At 52.2% G+C, this 17,648-nt stretch overlaps 1 protein-coding gene across 1 annotated transcript; it reads left to right on the top strand.

Moving 5' to 3' along the window:
- The first annotated feature begins 7,144 nt into the window (after positions 1 to 7,144).
- SF3A3 (splicing factor 3a subunit 3) lies at positions 7,145 to 16,258 on the top strand. Its single transcript, XM_084816259.1, has 17 exons — positions 7,145 to 7,297; positions 7,386 to 7,433; positions 7,546 to 7,598; positions 7,821 to 7,926; positions 11,187 to 11,259; positions 11,496 to 11,587; positions 12,394 to 12,476; positions 12,819 to 12,957; positions 13,169 to 13,237; positions 13,415 to 13,482; positions 13,644 to 13,751; positions 14,021 to 14,090; positions 14,179 to 14,343; positions 14,438 to 14,548; positions 14,936 to 15,026; positions 15,387 to 15,442; positions 15,992 to 16,258. Exons 1-17 carry the CDS (start codon positions 7,202 to 7,204, stop codon positions 16,067 to 16,069), a joined length of 1,506 nt encoding a protein of 501 aa, XP_084672385.1. The 5' UTR covers positions 7,145 to 7,201; the 3' UTR covers positions 16,070 to 16,258.
- Positions 16,259 to 17,648: the final 1,390 nt, after the last annotated feature.

The raw sequence follows: 17,648 nt of genomic DNA, 5'->3' as shown, positions 1-17,648 counted from the left end.
TCCCTATTCTCTTTAGTCTGATTCTAAATTGTGCAATAAGAAGTTCGTGATCTGAACTACAATCAGCTCCAGGTCTTGTTTTCACCGACTGCAGAGATGTCCGCCACCTTTGGCTACAAAGGATGTAGTCAATCTGATTTCAGTGTCGACCGTCTGGTGAAGTCCATGTATAAAGTCATCTCTTAGGTTGTTGGAAGAGAGTGTTTGTTACGCAGAGTGAGTTGTCTTGGAAAAATTCTATCAGCCTATGTCCTGCTTCATTTTGTTCTCCCAGACCATGCTTGCCTGTAATTCCAGGTGTTGTTTGACTACCCACCTTAGCATTCCAGTCTCCTGGAATGAAAATAACATCTTTGTTTGGCGTACTATCCAGTAGGTGCTGCAGATCCTCATAGAACTGATCTACTTCTGCTTCTTCAGCATCTGTGGTTGGGGTGTATATTTGGATCACTGTGATGTTAAATGGCTTACCCTGAATTCGAATTGAGATCATTCTGTCATTTTTGGGATTGTATCCAAGCATTGCTTTAGCCACTTTATTATTAATTATGAAGGCTACTCCATTTCTTCTGTGGTCCTCTTGTCCACAGTAGTAGATCTGGTGGTCATTTGATGTGAAGTGGCCCATTCCAGTCCATTTCAGTTCGCTGACACCCAAAATGTCTATATTTAATCTTGACATCTCCCCAATAACCACATCCAATTTGCCCTGGCTCATAGATCTTACATTCCAGGTTCGTATGGTGTGTTGATCTTTAGATTTGTCATTCACCACCAGCACCATCGGCTGCTAGCCGTCCTTTCGGCTTTTGAGCTAGCTGCGTCATCACATCTGGGGCTAGTTGAACTTATCCTCTGTTCCTCCCCAGTAGCATTTTGACCATCTTCCAACCTGGGGGTCCCATCTTCCGATGGTATACCGACATATCTCTGGTTGTACTGATCCATTTAGTTTTCATGGCAAGAATACCGGGGTGGGTTGCCGTTTCCTTCCCTGAAGCTGAAGCCCCCAGGAACAGAGCAATTTAAAAAACCTCCCGGAACCAGCCAGACATCCCTTCCCTATTACATGTGAGAAGCCAAGAAGGGCAAGGGTTGAGGCAATTGGCCAAGTGACCAAGCACTCGCCTGCATCCTCAGGTCCAGAACTAGTCCAGATGATGTTCTGGACACCTCCACTACTGGAACTGCACTGTGAACTCTACGTCATGTAGATTCAAGCAACGTCATCTTCAGAGTGTCTCACAAACTTGTTACAGTGTGCTACTGAAGGGACGGCAGAGGATGAGATGGCTAGATAGCATCACCGATGCAATGAATATGGACTTGAGTACGCTCCGGGAGAGAGCGCAGGTCAGGAAGGCCTGGCGTGCCGTGGCCCATGGGATCACAAAGAGTTGGGCATGACTGAACGACTGAACAACAACAACTGAGGGTACAACCAACAGTCTCTCTGGGCTAGACTATAACAGACCCAGTAGGTGGCACTGTAAAGATGCAACGGTGGTGTAAAAGAATCCCTTCACTGCCACCTCAGCACCACAGACTAGGCTCTGTCATGGGCTCCAACCTGTGTTCCACCTGATTCAGCACAAGTCTCCCCCTACTTGCATCCTAGCCATCATCCCACTTGCCTTATTGCCCTCAACTCACAAGTATACCTGTTGCAGAACACAGAGTCAGAGAGACCACGGAGTGAAGGAAAAAGAGTTTTTCTTTATTTAACGCACGGGCTTTATGGCTGGAATCACTTCCAAAGAGCCAAAAGCCCTGATTTACCTCAGCACATTGTTTTTATATTGTGACACATAGGAAACGGTTCCTCCTCTCCCTCGCGTGTGGGGTTGCAGTCCTCAACATTTCTTCTCCTAGCACCATTGTTTATAATACAAGAAATGGGTTATAGGGTAGCCATGATAAGCAGAGAACAGCAGAGAACTTGATATACATATCACCATGACCTTAGCCTTTGTTGACAAGATAAGAAATTCCTGTGTCTCGTCAGCTTACAAACATATATTTCAGAGAGCAAGAGCTCAGCAAGAACATGAAGCATGAGACTGCATGAGGCTACTTAATCTGACCCCCGATATGGCTGCTACATACCAAGGAGCTGCATGAACTCTGCAGAGAGGGAGAAGGCCCTTAAGGCACAAGTGTGTCAACTGTCCAGGATATCTCTGTATCCCACAGCGTGACCAGGGCATAATTCGGAGTATCGGCCATACCAGCAGGAAAATCCTCTGGAATCCATCAGAACCCATTAGCCTCCAGGGCTGAGCATATTAATAGGTCGGCCCCATGCAGAGGGGAAAAGCTGCTGACCGTGTAAACATCAGCAAGAAATTATCTAATCATGACAAGGGACATATTAAATCCTCCTCCTCCTGCCCCACTGAGAAAACCACATCTGACATGTGTCCTGGATGTATCCAAAGCCACTGAAGGATTCAGGAAAGCAACAGGTCTGCATTCCCTGGTGTAAGTCATCATCCACCAGGTTGACCAAGATTTGTTCCCATCCCCAAACCAGGCCTGAAACTAGACTGGACACCTAAATAATCAGTGTCATCCAAAACTCTCTAGATTTACAGAGCAAGTGTGCTCAGAATCTTAGCACTCTATAACCGCTCTGTTAAGTGATGCAGTGTGCACCTAAGGACTTGGAAACATGCCTGGCCGAGTCAGATTAACGTCCGCTTCATTCAGCATTCCCTACAAGCAGGTGCTTCACAAGTTGACTCCGTTCGGTCACAATCTACCTTCTGCGCAGAGCACACGAGTTCTAGGCGCACTCCAGCCCCAACTCCAGAGGAGACTTGCTCAGGGGGGAGCTCATTCCTTCTTGGTTTTGGAGTAAATCTCAGAGAAGCCTTCGGCACAGCAATGGAGTGGAGTGGTGGAACCCTTCCCCACCTCCCACCCCAAGAATGCAAAATGTATTTCCATGGGTGCCGTCAGCAACGTGATTGTCCACTGCCACCCTCTTGAAGCTCCTGCTGGTGGTGGTCTAATTGCTCAGACTTCTCCTTCCAGAAAATGCACCTTATTCCCAGTAAGTGCAGAAACGCAATCTGTTTCCAGAGGCACCTTGCGATGTTATTAGTGGACCATCTTCCATCAGATGCAAAAGAGGGTTCTTGCTATTTTGTATGGTGGTGAACAAGCCGCCACTTTGTGGGTCTAATGTGCTACCCCACTGAAGAAATATTTAAAAATTAATCTCTACTGCCTCCCCACCTCCACACACACACACACACACACACACACACACACACACACACCATTTAACCTCTAGTAGGAAAGCACATTTTCACACAGGCAGGAAGATCCTGCCTCGTTTGCAACCTCCTGTGGCTATGACATCTGGGGGTTGAGGTGTCCACTCAGGAGCCTGTACACCTTTGGGTCAGCACCTAGTTCCACAGGAGAGCCTTTGTGCCATTCTTTGCTCCTATGAGACAGGAAGTGTACCAGATTTTGAGAGGAGGGAGGGGGCAGGGGGGACATCAGCATGTGCTGAATGGTATGTGCACCACATTCCATCTGCTGCTTGGGGAGCCTCCCCCCCCCCACTGCTGAATGCGGGCTGGCAACTTGCCTCTCCCCACAAGGGCCTTTGCTCTCTCACCACAGCCGCAACCCTGGGAATGAGCACTGACCCCAGGCATGCACGCGGGTGCACGCGGGCGGCAGAGGCCCCTCAGTGACCGAGGCTTGGGCTGAATTCTCCCAGGGGCCAAGGCCTGCTGCTGGAGCCCCTTGCTGGACCAGCCCTCCACTCCACTCATCCTCAACGCTGCCTCAGCTTGGAAGGTTGCCAGGAAAGGGCCCTCTGGCAAGCAAAGGAGGCCTCCGTCGCATCACTCCACGTGCTCTGTGCACATTAGGAGCCCTGAAAGGACTGGGGCAGTTGGCACAATGGGAGATGGAAAGAAGGGAACAAGGACGCCGGGAAGTGAGGGGTGCTGGCTCAGCCTCTTTTGCTGCTCTCCTTGGCAATGGGCATTGAGGCCAAGCAGCCATTCTCTGCAATTGCAGAGAGCAACGGTCCCTCGCCAGCATCTTGGCTTGCCCCGTGTGGCCCAGGTGACACTCCACCAGGAGACCCACTGCCAGCACCTGCCCCACAGACCCAGCAGCCTTCCCTCTGCTATGTCTGCGGCAGGAAGACAGTGCCTCCTCCCCAGCCACGGAAGGCACTTGGGCCTTCTCCATCTCAGGGAAATGGTCGTTGTGCGGGCTTGACTCCCCCAACCTCGGCAGGCCTTCTGGGTCTGTAGGAAGAGGGGAAATGGGAAGGCAGACCCAGCAGCAGCAGCTGCAGCCACGTGTGGCTCTTCCCTGGCTAACAAGATCCATTCCAGCTCTTCCTAGCTCTGCCTGATCTGCCACCTGGATGAGGAGCCTGTCTTGGCCATCTTTCACTCTCTCCTTCTCCAGCTTCTATGGGAAACAGGGAGAGACTTGGAGCCGATCGACTGGAGTCAGGGGGAAGAATTCTGGATTGAACCGCTTCAGATTGCAGGGTGGTGGTGGTCATATTTTTGAGCTTTCTGATGTGTTTTTTTAAAAAACCTCCCACCTCCCTGTATGCATTCAGAAAGTACAATCAGAATTAAAAACAATGCAATAAAACAGCAGCAGCAACTTCAAACTCATATACAAGAAAGATTAAAATCCCACCCCCCACTTCCTGCTGTGCTGGTTCACTAGACACAGGCAGCTTTTTGAGGGGAGTATTCAAAATGATGCTTTTTCCCGCCCTACCTGGAGTTTGAACTGATAGACCTCCATCTACCACCTGCTCCATCACTGTAAGGACTTCTAGGTGGCCTGATCAACACAGGCAGTGCAATGGGCAGCACTGTTGCACTGCAGGAGGAATATTTTTAATGTTCCCCTATGCCAAAAGCTTCCTACAAACAGACGATCGGCAAAGGGCTGGGCTAAAACTAGATGTACTAGCTGTATATTTAAAGGGAGTTTTGTTCTGATGTAGCAGAACATTCAGAAGTGGTACCCACACCCCTGTAGCCCATGCCCAGCCCACTCTACCGCCACAGTTTCTTCTACCCCATTCTGCTGCTGCCCTGTAGATCAGTGGTGAAAGGAGCACAGACCTTATTATGGCCCACAGCTAGCAGGAGAGCCACCGGCCCCTCCCTGCCCTCCTCGTGGGCAATCCGGCCTGGCTCAGCAGCCTCTGCATTAGCCACATGTGCAGGTGCATGTTGAGGGGGAGCAGCCAGACCTCCTGGTGGAGCACAGCCCTGCTCTGAAGATAGCAGCTTTTTCTTAGGGCTCAGTTCTCAGGTGCATCTTTGCCGGCAAGACTGAGTCCTTGTGCCAGCGCCATAATTATGAAGCAGAGAGACCCTGAGCATGTGCAGAGTGAGTTTCCTCCCTCTGCCTCCTGTGGCAGTGAGGCTGTGCCAAGCACAGGTCTCCTTTTGTTTTACAATCACACTCCCCCCTCCTCCCATATGCACTGGGAAAACACTGCACACATCTGCACCTGCAGCCGTAACCAGATACTGGGCCTTGTAGCATTACAAATATCAAGGGCATGCTTGTCTCAGGGCACTCATCTTGGGGAGGGCAGGGAGTGCTCCAGGAGACTCATGTGGGCCACAGCTATGGGCACCAGGGTGGGGGCAGTTGTAACATGAGCGGCCAGTGGGCTTGGAGACACACCAAGCTGCATCTGAAACACATTTCAGGTTCTTGCTGTCAGGATCCACCTCCTGGACTGTTTGCATTGAATGCCCATTTCCAAGCAATGGGTGATGGTGGGGCAAGTTGGTGCTGCATGTGGTGCTCAGGATCCACGCATGTGCCCAATCCTTTTCCAGAGCACGTTCAGGCAGGCCCAATGAGACATGAAACAGTTAGAGGAGGTGTGGAGAACACTTTTCCTGTGAAGGCTCCTGACCTATAGGCAAAATCAAAGAGTCGAAGATGCCAGAGCCACGTGCACAAGATGTGCTCCCCAATAGCGATGACCTCACAGGATAAGTGCAAATCACCAAGCAAATCAGCCACCCGGTCCAAATGTTTACTCTGCGTACCGGCCCTCTCCACCCAGCTGACCATCTCCCTCCCTCCAGGCTCCATCTCCCAGCACTTCTTGCATCATGTCACAGCCCCCAACCCCCAAACGTGCCTCTGTGCGTGCAGAGCAAACCCTCAAGGCTTCCCTTTGAAAACAGCCACTGTGCCTGTAGAGTAAGCAGTGGCAGCAACAACCTGGACACCCCTGGCATGGCCACAGGAGGGGGCAGTGATTGGCTACCCCGGCGGCGCCAACCCCCTCTTCCCCTCCCTCCGGGCTCCCTGCCTGCCACGAGCTCCCTCCCCCCCGCCCCCCAGAAGTGGAGGTAGTCACATGCCCTTTACTTTACAGAGTCCCTCCGTCCCTGATGCTGTCCAATAGGGCCTGTGATCATTTTGCCGTTCTCCCACTCCTCACAGTCCGGCTTCAGCTGCCTCAGGATGGGATGGGGCGGGGCGGGGAAGGAAGGGACTTGTTGCCCCAGGGTGCAGAGCCAGTTGCCCCTCTGCTCCCTGAGGTGCTGGGGGGGGGCTTTCAGGGCACACGGGGGGTTACTGCTGCTGCCGCTGCCTTGGTATATGAGGCGTTTGACGGGAGGGGAGCGAGATGCGCATGTATACAAGCAGGCGCACGCACGCACGCAGGCAAGGATGCGCGCACACAAGAGCGGCGAAGGGGAAGGGAACTGGCCACCGGCCGAGGCCGCGCCCCTGAGCTCGGGGGCCTGCGCGGGGAGCCGGCGCGGCTCCCCGCAGCCGGGCTGCTGGCTGCTGCAGCGCGGGCGGCGATGCTGGCGCTCGGGGCCTGGCGGCGGGGCTCCCGCCCAGCTGCGCGGCTCCGCGGGCGGAGAGCGGGCCGGCGCCCCGCGGCGGGGCCGGGCTCCCGCCGCCGCCGCCCCGCTCAGGCCTTGCTGGGGCTGCGGCCCCGCGCCGCCGCCGCGGGGCCGGGCGGGGGGCCGGCCGCGGCGCGTCGGCCCGACCCGGACGGGCCCGCGGGGCCAGGGCGAGGCGGGCGCGGGACCGCGCGGGAGGCCGCCCGGCCGCGCCCCCTGGGCGGCGGAACCTTCGCGCGTGCGCGGCGGGGCCGGGCGCGGCGGCAGCCGGCTTCCGGCGCGGGGGGCCCGCTTCCGCCCTCGCCGCCGCCGCCATGGAGACCATCCTGGAGCAGCAGCGCCGCTACCACGAGGAGCGCGAGCGCCTGATGGACGTCATGGTGAAGGAGATGCTCACGCGCAAGTCCACGGTGAGGGGCCGGGCCGGGCCGGGGGCGCGCGGGCCGCCCTCGCCTCGCCTCGCCTCACCCCTCCCCTCCCCTCCCTCTCCCCGAGCAGCTGCGGGACCAGATCAACTCGGACCACCGCACGCGCGCCATGCAGGACGTGAGTAGCGCCCCGCGCCGCCCTCGGGGAGGGCCCTCGCCCGGCCCTCGGCCCTCGCCCGGCTGGGGGCCCCGCCGTGTCGCCGACGCCCGCGTCTCTGTCTCCCTTCCAGAGGTACATGGAGGTGAGCGGCAACCTGCGAGATCTGTACGACGACAAGGACGGGTAAGGAGCCCCGCCGGGCGCGAGCCGCCTTGGCGGCGCGCCGGGTCCCGGTTCGCGGGCGGAGGCGGCGCTCCCGGGCAGCAGGGCCCGCGGACCGCGTTCCGAACGCGGCGCGTCTCCTGCGCCCTCGGGCGGGGCGGGAGGATCCGCGGCGGGGCCCTTTCTCCTCCCGCAAGCAGCCCCTCCGCCCGCCGGAACGGGGTGGCTTCTTCTGGCCCGCAGGTTGCGGAAGGAAGAGCTCAGCGCCATTTCAGGGCCTAACGAATTTGCCGAGTTCTACAATCGTCTCAAGCAGATCAAAGAGTTCCATCGGAAGCACCCAAATGAGGTGAGGGTGTTTTTGTGTGACTATGGTAGATCTGCGGCAGGCCTTAATCAGAACTGGCTCTCCGAACTCACACCGATGCACCCAGGTGCCCTGGGTCTCCCTGTCTGCTACAAGCATCCTGTAAGTGGCTCAGCTGTCTCTGCTGTGGCCTGTTGTCTAATTAATATATCCCCCACTCTTGCTTTGATTTTTGTCTTTTGTCATGCTCCTGCTATTAGTGTCAGTAAACATCTGGACAGGCCAACCCCCTGCTTAATCCAAGTCACAGTATCCCTGACAGATGGCTGTCCAGCCTCGTCTTGAAGGCCTCCAGTGTGGGAGAGCCCACCACCTCCTGAGGGAATGGGTTCCATTGCCGAATTGCTCTAACAGTCAGAATGTTTTTCCTGATGTTCAGCTGGAATCTGGCTTCCTGTCACTTGAGCCCATGATTCCGTGTCCTGCACTCTGGGATGATGGAGAAGAGATCCTGGCTTTCTTCTCTGTGACAACCTTTCAAGTACTTGAAGAGTGCTATCCTATCTCCCCTCAGTCTTCTCTTCTCAAGGCTAAACATGCCCAGTTCTTTCAGTCTGACCATGTAGGGCTCTGTTTCCAGTCCCCTGATCATCTTTGTTGCCCTCCTCTGAACCCTCTCCAGCTTGTCTGCAGCCTTCTTAAAGTGCGGTGCCCAGAACTGGACACAGGACTCCAGATGAGGCCTAACCTGTGCTGAGTAGAGGGGAACTAGTACTTCATGTGATTTGGAAGCTATGCTTCTATGAATACAGCCCAAAAGAGCATTTGCCTTTTTTGCAGCCACATCACATTGTTGGCTCATATTCAGCTTGTGATCTACAACAATGCCAAGATCCTTCTCGCTTGTATTGTTGAGCCAAGTATTGCCCATCTTGTAACTGTGCATTTGGTTTCTTTTTCCTAGGTGCAGAACTTGGCATTTATCCCTGTTAAAATGTCATTCTGTTGCTTTCTGCCCAGCACTCCGGCCTATTAAGATCACTTTGAATTTTGTTTCTGTCTGCCAGGGTTATCCAACCCAATTTTGTGTCATCTGCAAATCTGATAAGCATTCCCTGCACCTCCTCATGGTGCAGGGAATTAATTACTTGGATAAGTCATTAATAAAAATGTTGAAGAGCACTGGGCCCAGGACTGAGCCCTGCGGTACCCCGCTCGTTACCGAGTTTGAGAAGATCCCATTGATAAGTGCTCTTTGAGTCTGAGAACTTCCTCTTATTTGTCCTGATTCTTCCATCAATCAGCTTCATGGTATGACCCCTTTGGGATCTTATATTAGGCGCGAGGGAGAAAAATATCCCCCTATCCACTTTCTCCACACAATGCATAATTTTGTACACCACTATCATGTCCCTGGCCTTTTCTCTAAGCTGTTACAACAATTCCAACTATTGAAATATAGGTTGAACATTGCTTTATGCTTTATTATTTGAATACATGATGAATAAACTCCATCTTTCAGTGAAATAGTTACCTTGCTCTAATCATATGAGTTAATTTTAACATACAAACCATGAAACCCCCGAATCTCTGAAGCTGCTCATTCAGAGACAGAGAATTAATCTTTTTCCATTTAGAACTAATAGTCAAATGAGTGACTGTTAATAGACGGACCATCACTTTGGTATCTTATAATGGAGTTTAATTTTTAACATAACAAAACTAGGCATCAGTAGATCCATCAGCAAACCAAAGCCTGTAAAATTTTCAATTTCCTCTATGATAATACTCCAGTGTGTTCTTATCTTTGAGCAACTCCAACATTTATCATCAAGTCGGTAATACATTTTATTAAGCCTAAAATACCAACAAAACAGAATTTTGGAAACAGTTTGCTTAAAACACATACAAAAGGTCCATTGTGGTATGTGCTTCCAAATCCACCTCCATATAACTGGTCTCATCTCATTTGTTAAATATCATTCCCACTTCTGTTGATATGTATTTGTAAACATCTCCAATTTACCAATTAAATTATAGAGTTGGCTTAGAAAATATTTTCAGTGCATATTAGAGATCATTTCAAATGTTATAAAGTTCCTAAATGGATCGTATTTTCTTAGCAATTTACTAACCAAATGCTTAACCTACAAATACTGAAACATACCTGATTGAAATTGCTGCCAGTCCATTTCCAAGCCCAATTCAAAGTTCTGGTTCTACCCCCTTAAAGCCCTAATCAGCTTGGGGCCTGGTTACCCAAAGGTGTATCTCCTCTCCGGGATACTTTCCGCAGCAGCTGCAAGGGAGGAGGAACGATCTAATGTCCGATCCCCTGCTCCTTGAGGTCGTAGGAGCAGCTACAGTTTGAGGAAGGGGAATCCGACAAATTCTGTGGTTCCTGGGACACTGTCCCAGGCACCATAGGATTGCTCTGCCTGCAAAGGTTTTGACAGGACTTTTAAAATAAAAAAAGATATATAATATTCCCCTGTAAATTGTCTACTCTTGGAACTTAATTTGTTTTAAAATCTATCATTGTTCTGTGTGCTTTTCCATTGTGGTGGTGGTGGTTGTTGTTCAGTCGTTCAGTCATGTCCGACTCTTCGTGACCCCATGGACCATAGCACGCCAGGCCTTCCTGTCCTGCGCTCTCGCCTGGAGTGTGCTCAAGTTCATATTCATTGCATCAGTCCATTGTGGTAGATCCTTTTAAATTCTCTACATCTTGAGAAGATGTCTGAGGCATTTTAATTTTTTTCAGAAAAGCTCTCTTTTTTTATTTGAAGGATTATCTGGAGGATAGGGAGTGCTGAAATACCCTCTAAACTTATTTACTATTGCTCCTGAAAAGGTTGTTTTATTTCAGTGTTTAAGTTGTGAAAGTACTATTTCTTGATTGTGTAACAAGATTATTCCTCCCCTATGACAATTCCATGAAATTTGGAGAATGGTCTGCATTGGTTTGTCTCCCTATTTCTATTTTCCTTACAAATTGTGATATATATTGACAAGTTACAGTTCTAGAGTAGGATTTATTTGGTACTGAAAGAAATGTATAGTCCCTTTCAGATGGATAACATCATGTGTCTGTCTGACCAAATTCTTTCTGATTGATTTTTTTCAAAAATATCTTTTGAATACCCCTACCAAATAGCTGGTCTTTCACCTATCTTTTCCTTCTTGTCTGTCTGGTGTAGATTATAATATGCTCTTGATTAGGTGCAATCACTCCTATGATTTGTTGAGCACCTATCACATTTGGTCTAAGTAGCAGTAGTAACAACGTCTTCTCTCTCTAGATTTGTGTGCCAATGTCAGTGGAGTTTGAGGAACTCTTGAAGGCCCGGGAAAACCCCAGTGAAGAGGCCCAGAGTAAGTTTAAAATTCTAATCTGTCTGGCATGGCTTCTTGCTTGGCCTCATGTCCTGGCACCCATCTCCTTTGTCAAAATAGATGAAAAGAAAATGGCAGAGCATGTGCTGCAGCAAGGCTACTTCTTATTTCAGGATGTGGTGTAGTCAAACTAGTCATTGTTTCCATCCTGGGGATTGCTCCCTCTTTCTTGCTATGGAGGTTCTGGGCTATGTCTCATTATTTGCTTCCTGCAGACCTTGTGGAGTTCACTGATGAAGAAGGATATGGCCGCTACTTGGACCTACATGACTGTTACCTCAAGTACATTAATCTCAAGGCTTCAGAGGTGAGATTCCCATTCTGTTGCCTGGGCTTTGGAAGCATTTTTTTTAACCTCTGTTCATTTTTTGGTTTTGCTCCCAACCCTTTCACAGTCCCTGCCCATGTTTACAATATAACAGATCAGGGGTGGGGAACCTCAGGCCTGGTGCCAAATCGGACCTTTCCTGGAGTTTGGCCCTTTGGGTTCCCCCACATGGTTACGCTCCCTTCTCCTGGCCACAGCCCTTCCCCCAACAGCTGATCATTTGGAGGTGTCCCGGCTTTCTTGCAGTTTTCCCCACTGGAAAAAGTTGAAATGCCTCTCCTGAGGCTTAGGTGCTGGCAGGAAGAGTTGCCATAAAAGATGCTGGTATTTTGGCCCCGCCCCTTTTGCCTTTGGTCCTGCCCACCTTTAGAATGTATCCCCCCCTCCTTCTCTGAAACAGAATTCGCCCCTCGGGGTGAAAGTGGCACCCTCCCTCTCCAATAGCTACTACAAAGAATGAAAAAGGGATTTGGGCGGGGGGGACGGACGGACTGGAAACATCCACATTTGCACACTAATTCTGAAAGTTGACCAGGTATTGTGGAGACCATTCTGGGAGACGAGGCATGAAATGGCAGTTGGTCCCAGCTGAGCTGATGGATTGGGCTGTGCTGTCTCACCCCTTCCTCTGCAGTACCCTAAGTGAAATGCAGCTACAGGGTCTTCAGGAGGGTGCTGAGTGGGTGCAGGGGTGGGGAACGGGTGAGAGAACAATTAGATAACTGCCACTACGTCTTGTGTTAAATCATGGCCAATGACCTTCTCTTTTCTCCTGCCCCTCTCAGAAATTGGACTACATCACATACCTCTCCACTTTTGACCAGCTCTTTGACGTTCCCAAGGAGAGGAAAAATGCTGAGTACAGGAGGTGAGTGCTTACAGCCTATATTGGGTGGGAGAGAGCTGACTCAGAAGTCCTCCATCATCTTGGGTCACACAGCCTCCAGTGTTATCAGCCTAGCCTGTTTTTCTGTCATGCTCCTAGGGTTTTTAAGGCCACTCAAGTGAAGCTGTTTTGTGCCAACAAAATGCCATTGTGGGCAAAATTTCTCTGCCCCCTACATGGGGCAGAGGAACAGAAAGAGGCAGATTTTCTTTGTAGTGTTGATCTTTGTGGGAGGAATCCCTGCCGTTGGGGGCTTGCAGGGGAAGCATTGCTTGGGTGTGGAGATACCAGGCTGTCTCTTCCTGCCCTTGGTGTTTGTTACAGGTACCTGGAGATGCTTCTGGAATACCTGCAGGATTATACAGACCGGGTCAAGCCACTGCTAGACCAGAATGAGCTGTTTGGGAAAATCCAGGCAGAGTTTGAGAAGAAGTGGGAGAATGGTACTTTCCCCGGTTGGCCGGTGAGAAGTGTGCCGTGGTGGGAATGGATGGGGATGGCAGGAAAGTGGCCACATGGAACAGAACAGAGGCAGCTTTTCCCACAGGTGCCTCTGGGGCCTGCTGGCAGGCCTCTTGTCACCCCATGGCAGCTGCTTGTGTTTCTGGTTAAGGACGCTCTTAAATGTGTGTGAGGGGCCAGCAGCCACTAACCCCCCTGTTGTCTTCTGGCAGAAAGAGACTAGCAGCGCCCTCACCCATGCTGGTGCCCACCTGGACCTCTCAGCTTTCTCTTCCTGGGAGGTTTGTTTGCTTTCTTGTGCCTCTGTTGTGGCTGGGGAGGAAGCAAGACAGCTGCTGCCGCCACTGTACAAGGGTTTTGGTGGAGTTTCTACTCACTCTGTTGTGCTCCGTTGCCCTGCAGAGGAGATGGTTGTCTTCAGCTAACGGAGCATTTGCACCTTTGTACTCCCACCACAGGAGTTGGCCTCCCTCGGGCTAGATAGGCTGAAATCTGCACTGTTGGCATTGGGTCTGAAATGTGGTGGGTAAGTTAAGGGCTGGAGGCCTGTGTGCTACAGGGAACTGGCTTGGGGTTGGCTGCAGGCTTCTTGCTGGAGCCCTCGGGTAAGCCAGGTCCAGGAAGTGGCCTCGCAGACAGGGTGAGTTCTGGCTTACTTCCCTTCATGGGTCTCTTCCTCCTGCTCAGGACACTAGAGGAACGTGCTCAGAGATTGTTCAGCACCAAGGGCAAGTCCCTGGAGGCCCTGGACCCCTCCCTCTTTGCTAAGAACCCAAAGACAAAGGGGAGCAAACGGTGAGTCAACTGCATGCCCTTGTGTGTGGATGCATGCCCTTACGTGTGCTTGAGGTCAGCATTGTCTGTTCGAGTCGCTTCTGAAGTACTCTGGACTCTTTGGGGGGCGGGGGGAAGCTGCCCTTTGCTTTTATGCCCGCTTCCTTGGAAGGTATTGTGGGAGGGGCTGCTGCTACCTGATGCTGTGTGAGCTGCTGGGCTCGTGTGGATCATCTCGGCATCGTGAGCGGGGCAGCACTTCGTCCTTCACAGAGCTGCTGCCTTGACAGGGACACGGAGCGGAGCAAGGACTTGGCCTTCTTGGAGGCTCAGATCTACGAGCACGTGGAGATCCTCGGGGTGAGTCTCCCTGACCACAGCACCCCAAGCTCCTTCTCCAAGGCAGGGGCGAGGGTGTGGCATTCACAGGCTCCCCTCCCGACTGCAGGAGCAGCGGCAGCTGACACACGAGAACGTGCAGCGGAAGCAGGCACGCACTGGCGAGGAGCGCGAGGAGGAGGAAGAGGAGCAGATCAGTGAGAGCGAGAGCGAAGATGAAGACAACGAGATCATCTACAACCCCAAGAACTTGCCCCTGGGCTGGGATGGGAAGGTGAGCCCCACGACTGGCAAGGGGATGCCTTCGCTCCCCCGGGGCTTGGTGTGCCGCTCTGCCCTGGAAGCTCACGCTTTCCCTTGTCTTCCAGCCGATCCCCTACTGGCTCTACAAGCTCCATGGCCTGAACATCAACTACAACTGTGAGATCTGTGGGAACTACACGTACCGTGGGCCCAAAGCTTTCCAACGGCACTTTGCGGTAGGGGGGCTGCAGAGCGCCAGCAGAGTATGGCTGTGGGGTGGGGGAAGGCTTTCCTAGCGAGCCACAGAACAGATCAGCAGCTTGTATAGCGTGCATGCTCTGCAGCAGCCCTGGATCTTTGACACCGAGAGCATGGGGCGGGGAGGCGTGGAAGAGGAGCCCTCTTCGTTATCTGCTAAGGCTGTTAATAGTTCCCCCGGCAGGGTCCTTGGCCTTGCGTTTGGACCCAGATGTTGGGACAGTCCTGGGGACAGCACAGTGGTGCCCTGGAAAGAGCCTCTCCCTCTTGCTTGTGGCTCTGGACCACGTCTTGTCTACCTGAGAGCAGCCCCTGCGGCCAGTTCTTGTCGGGTCCTCTCCTTGATGTCCATCTCTGCTCCGTAGGAATGGCGCCATGCCCACGGGATGCGATGCCTGGGCATCCCCAACACAGCTCACTTTGCAAACGTCACGCAGATTGAAGATGCTGTTTCACGTAAGTGGCTGGAAATGGCTGTTCTGGCCGTAGCTGGGTTGTGGGCACTGTGGCTCTCCATTTGCTTAGAACCATTGTGAGGAGGGGGTCTCCTTGTTGGAATAATAGATGTTCTCTGGCAACTGTCTTGTTGGGTGAATTGGTGGCTTTTTTGTCAGGATGGGGGAAGTGGCCAGGTGGATTGAGCTTGCCTTGGAGTGGCAGGAGCTGTAACCCTCAGACCCCTGGTGGGAGCTTCTCCACTCAGAACCATCATTTTCTGTCCACTGACAAGGCAGAGCCCTGCCTTCCTCTAGGGTGCCAGGAGTGGCTTTGGGGACTGGCAGTGCATCTGACCCTGTGTATATGTGTGTCTTGCAGTGTGGGCAAAGCTGAAGCAGCAGAAGGCTTCGGAGAGGTGGCAGCCAGACACAGAAGTAAGCTGGGCCTGGAACGATGTTCTTGGCCCTTTTTCACAAGAGCCTGTTGGGAAGAGGACTGCAGGGTTATTGGTGCAGGCCCATTAGAAAAGAGAACCAAAAGGCTTGGGAAGTCTAGTGAATCCTTGATAATTGGAGGATACGTATCAGTGGTTATTAGTCAGATTCAAAATGTTGCAGTGTGGAGTGTAAGGACCAGAACTCATGACTGAATATCAGAAATAGAAGGAAGGGGGCTATATGGAATCTCCATGTTCAGAAGCAGTCTGTATGTCAGCAAAGACCTGGGGAGACACCTCAAGCAAGGTGGAGGGCTGTTGCCTTGAGGGCCTGCTTGGGGCATCTGATGGGCCACAGGATGATGGACTTGAAGAGCCATGATCAGATCCAGCAGGGTGCTTCTACTGCTTGTGCTTCTTGGCTCTCTCCAGGCAGCCCTCCTGAGAGAGGAGTTGGGAGAGACCTGGAGGCCACACTTAACCTCCTCGTGGCACCTGCTTTGCTTCACGCTTGAGACTCAACGAGCGTCTTCCTTTTTCACCCCAGGAGGAGTATGAGGATTCCAGTGGGAACGTGGTCAACAAGAAGACGTATGAAGACCTAAAACGCCAAGGCCTGCTGTGATTGGATGGTGCGGCTGGCGCAAGGCACCCTCTCCATTCTTTCCCTCCTGCTCCTTTAGGTGCCTGGATTTCCTCCTTCCACGTGAGCAGGCACTCTGAGGATGCGTATGGCTAGCAGGAAGGATTCTGCAACAAGTTTTCTTTGTAAGGAACTGATACATAAAAATAAACCATGGTTGTAGAGGCTGAAGGCATGGGCATCTAGTGTGGTTTGTAGCCTTGTTGAGTGGAGCACTTCAGACTCTCCCAGCTTCTTTCATGTATTAGTCCATCCTTGTTCACTAGGATTCAAAGTGGTACAGCCCAGGCCCTGGTTCACCACCTCACTGACAACGGAGCCAGGAGTTGGACCTTAAGGTTTCCCTTCCCAAAGAAGCAGAGAGGGGTTGTGCCCGCCTCCACCATTCCTGCAGTTCTTTAGGCACACTTTGAAGGCTTCTATCTAGGAGGGGGGAAGTGTTCAGCTTGACCTGGCTGCAAGTGGCCATTGTGTTTGCTCGGCCTCTGCAAATCCAGCCATGGCTTCAGCAGCGACTTGTGAATACCCTGCTGCTGTTTCCTGTGACTGTGAGGGCATAATGCTGGTGCCTGTGCCTGTGCTCAGAGAGGCAAGCTTTTGCTTAAGGGGAACATCCGTCCTTGGAAAAGAGCATGTGTGGCTTTAACGGAGGAAGCCTCCTATGGATGCATTTCCACAAGTGCTGGTTGCTTCTGTTGCAGGTCAACATGTACGGAAGGCTCGCGGTATGGCCGAAAAAGGAGAGAACATGTGGAAGGTTGCCACTGGCCTGGTGTGCCAAGCAGGAGGAGCACTCAGTAGCCTACAGAGACTGCGTCTGCTCCTCCTCCTTGTTGCGATGTCTGTGCTGGTGCCCTGGGGATGGGCAGAGTGGCCAATTAATCTAATTGGGGCGGGCTTGTTGCTGTGATTACCCCAGGACGCTGAGGCTGTGCGAAAGGCAGAGGCATTCCTGGCAAAGGTGGGCCCACGGTGATTGCCCTCCCAGAAGAATTGGGCTGCACTCTTGAGTGGCCTGGCCTGGCGATATTCGGGGTGCTCTGCTACAGCAAAGTTTTCAGGGGTGGGGTGAGGGTCTTGTGCTACATTCAGAATGGAACAGCTTATCCTACAGAGAACACTGAAGGGTTTTCTGTGCACATCCTTTCTTAGTAGTTACGTGCCCTCACCTTGTTCTCTCTGAATGCAGGTTTGGCCTCCACGTCCCCCCTTCCCCTTCTAAACGACACCAACAGCAGCCACTGGACAAAAGGAAAGGAGCCCTTGAGAATACCTGTCTGTGTCTTGCCACAGCTGGCACATAGAAGGTCCTCACAGATGACCAAAGATGTTGCAATGGGCAGAGGCCCTGGGGGAGAGGGAGGGGCCAGGGCCAAACGTTTGTCTTCCTTTTTTTTTTTGTTTGCCCTCAGAGCTGCGCAGCCTGTAACTCCTTTGGGAAAGAACGTGAGGCTGTTGGGGGGAGGGAGCTCTTCCTTTTTCTTCTATGAGAATTATTGAAGTGCTTTTAGATGCAGGAAGGGGAAAAGTCCCCATAAAGCCAGGTTTGGTGATTTAGTGA

The sequence above is a fragment of the Heloderma suspectum genome, chromosome 10, assembly GCF_057233095.1.
Source record: "Heloderma suspectum isolate Gila_16-S chromosome 10, 16-S_ref, whole genome shotgun sequence".
Taxonomy (NCBI): Eukaryota; Metazoa; Chordata; class Lepidosauria; order Squamata; family Helodermatidae; genus Heloderma; species Heloderma suspectum.
The sequence above is the reverse complement of the archived record's forward strand: the minus strand, read 5'-3'. Positions and strand labels throughout refer to the sequence as shown.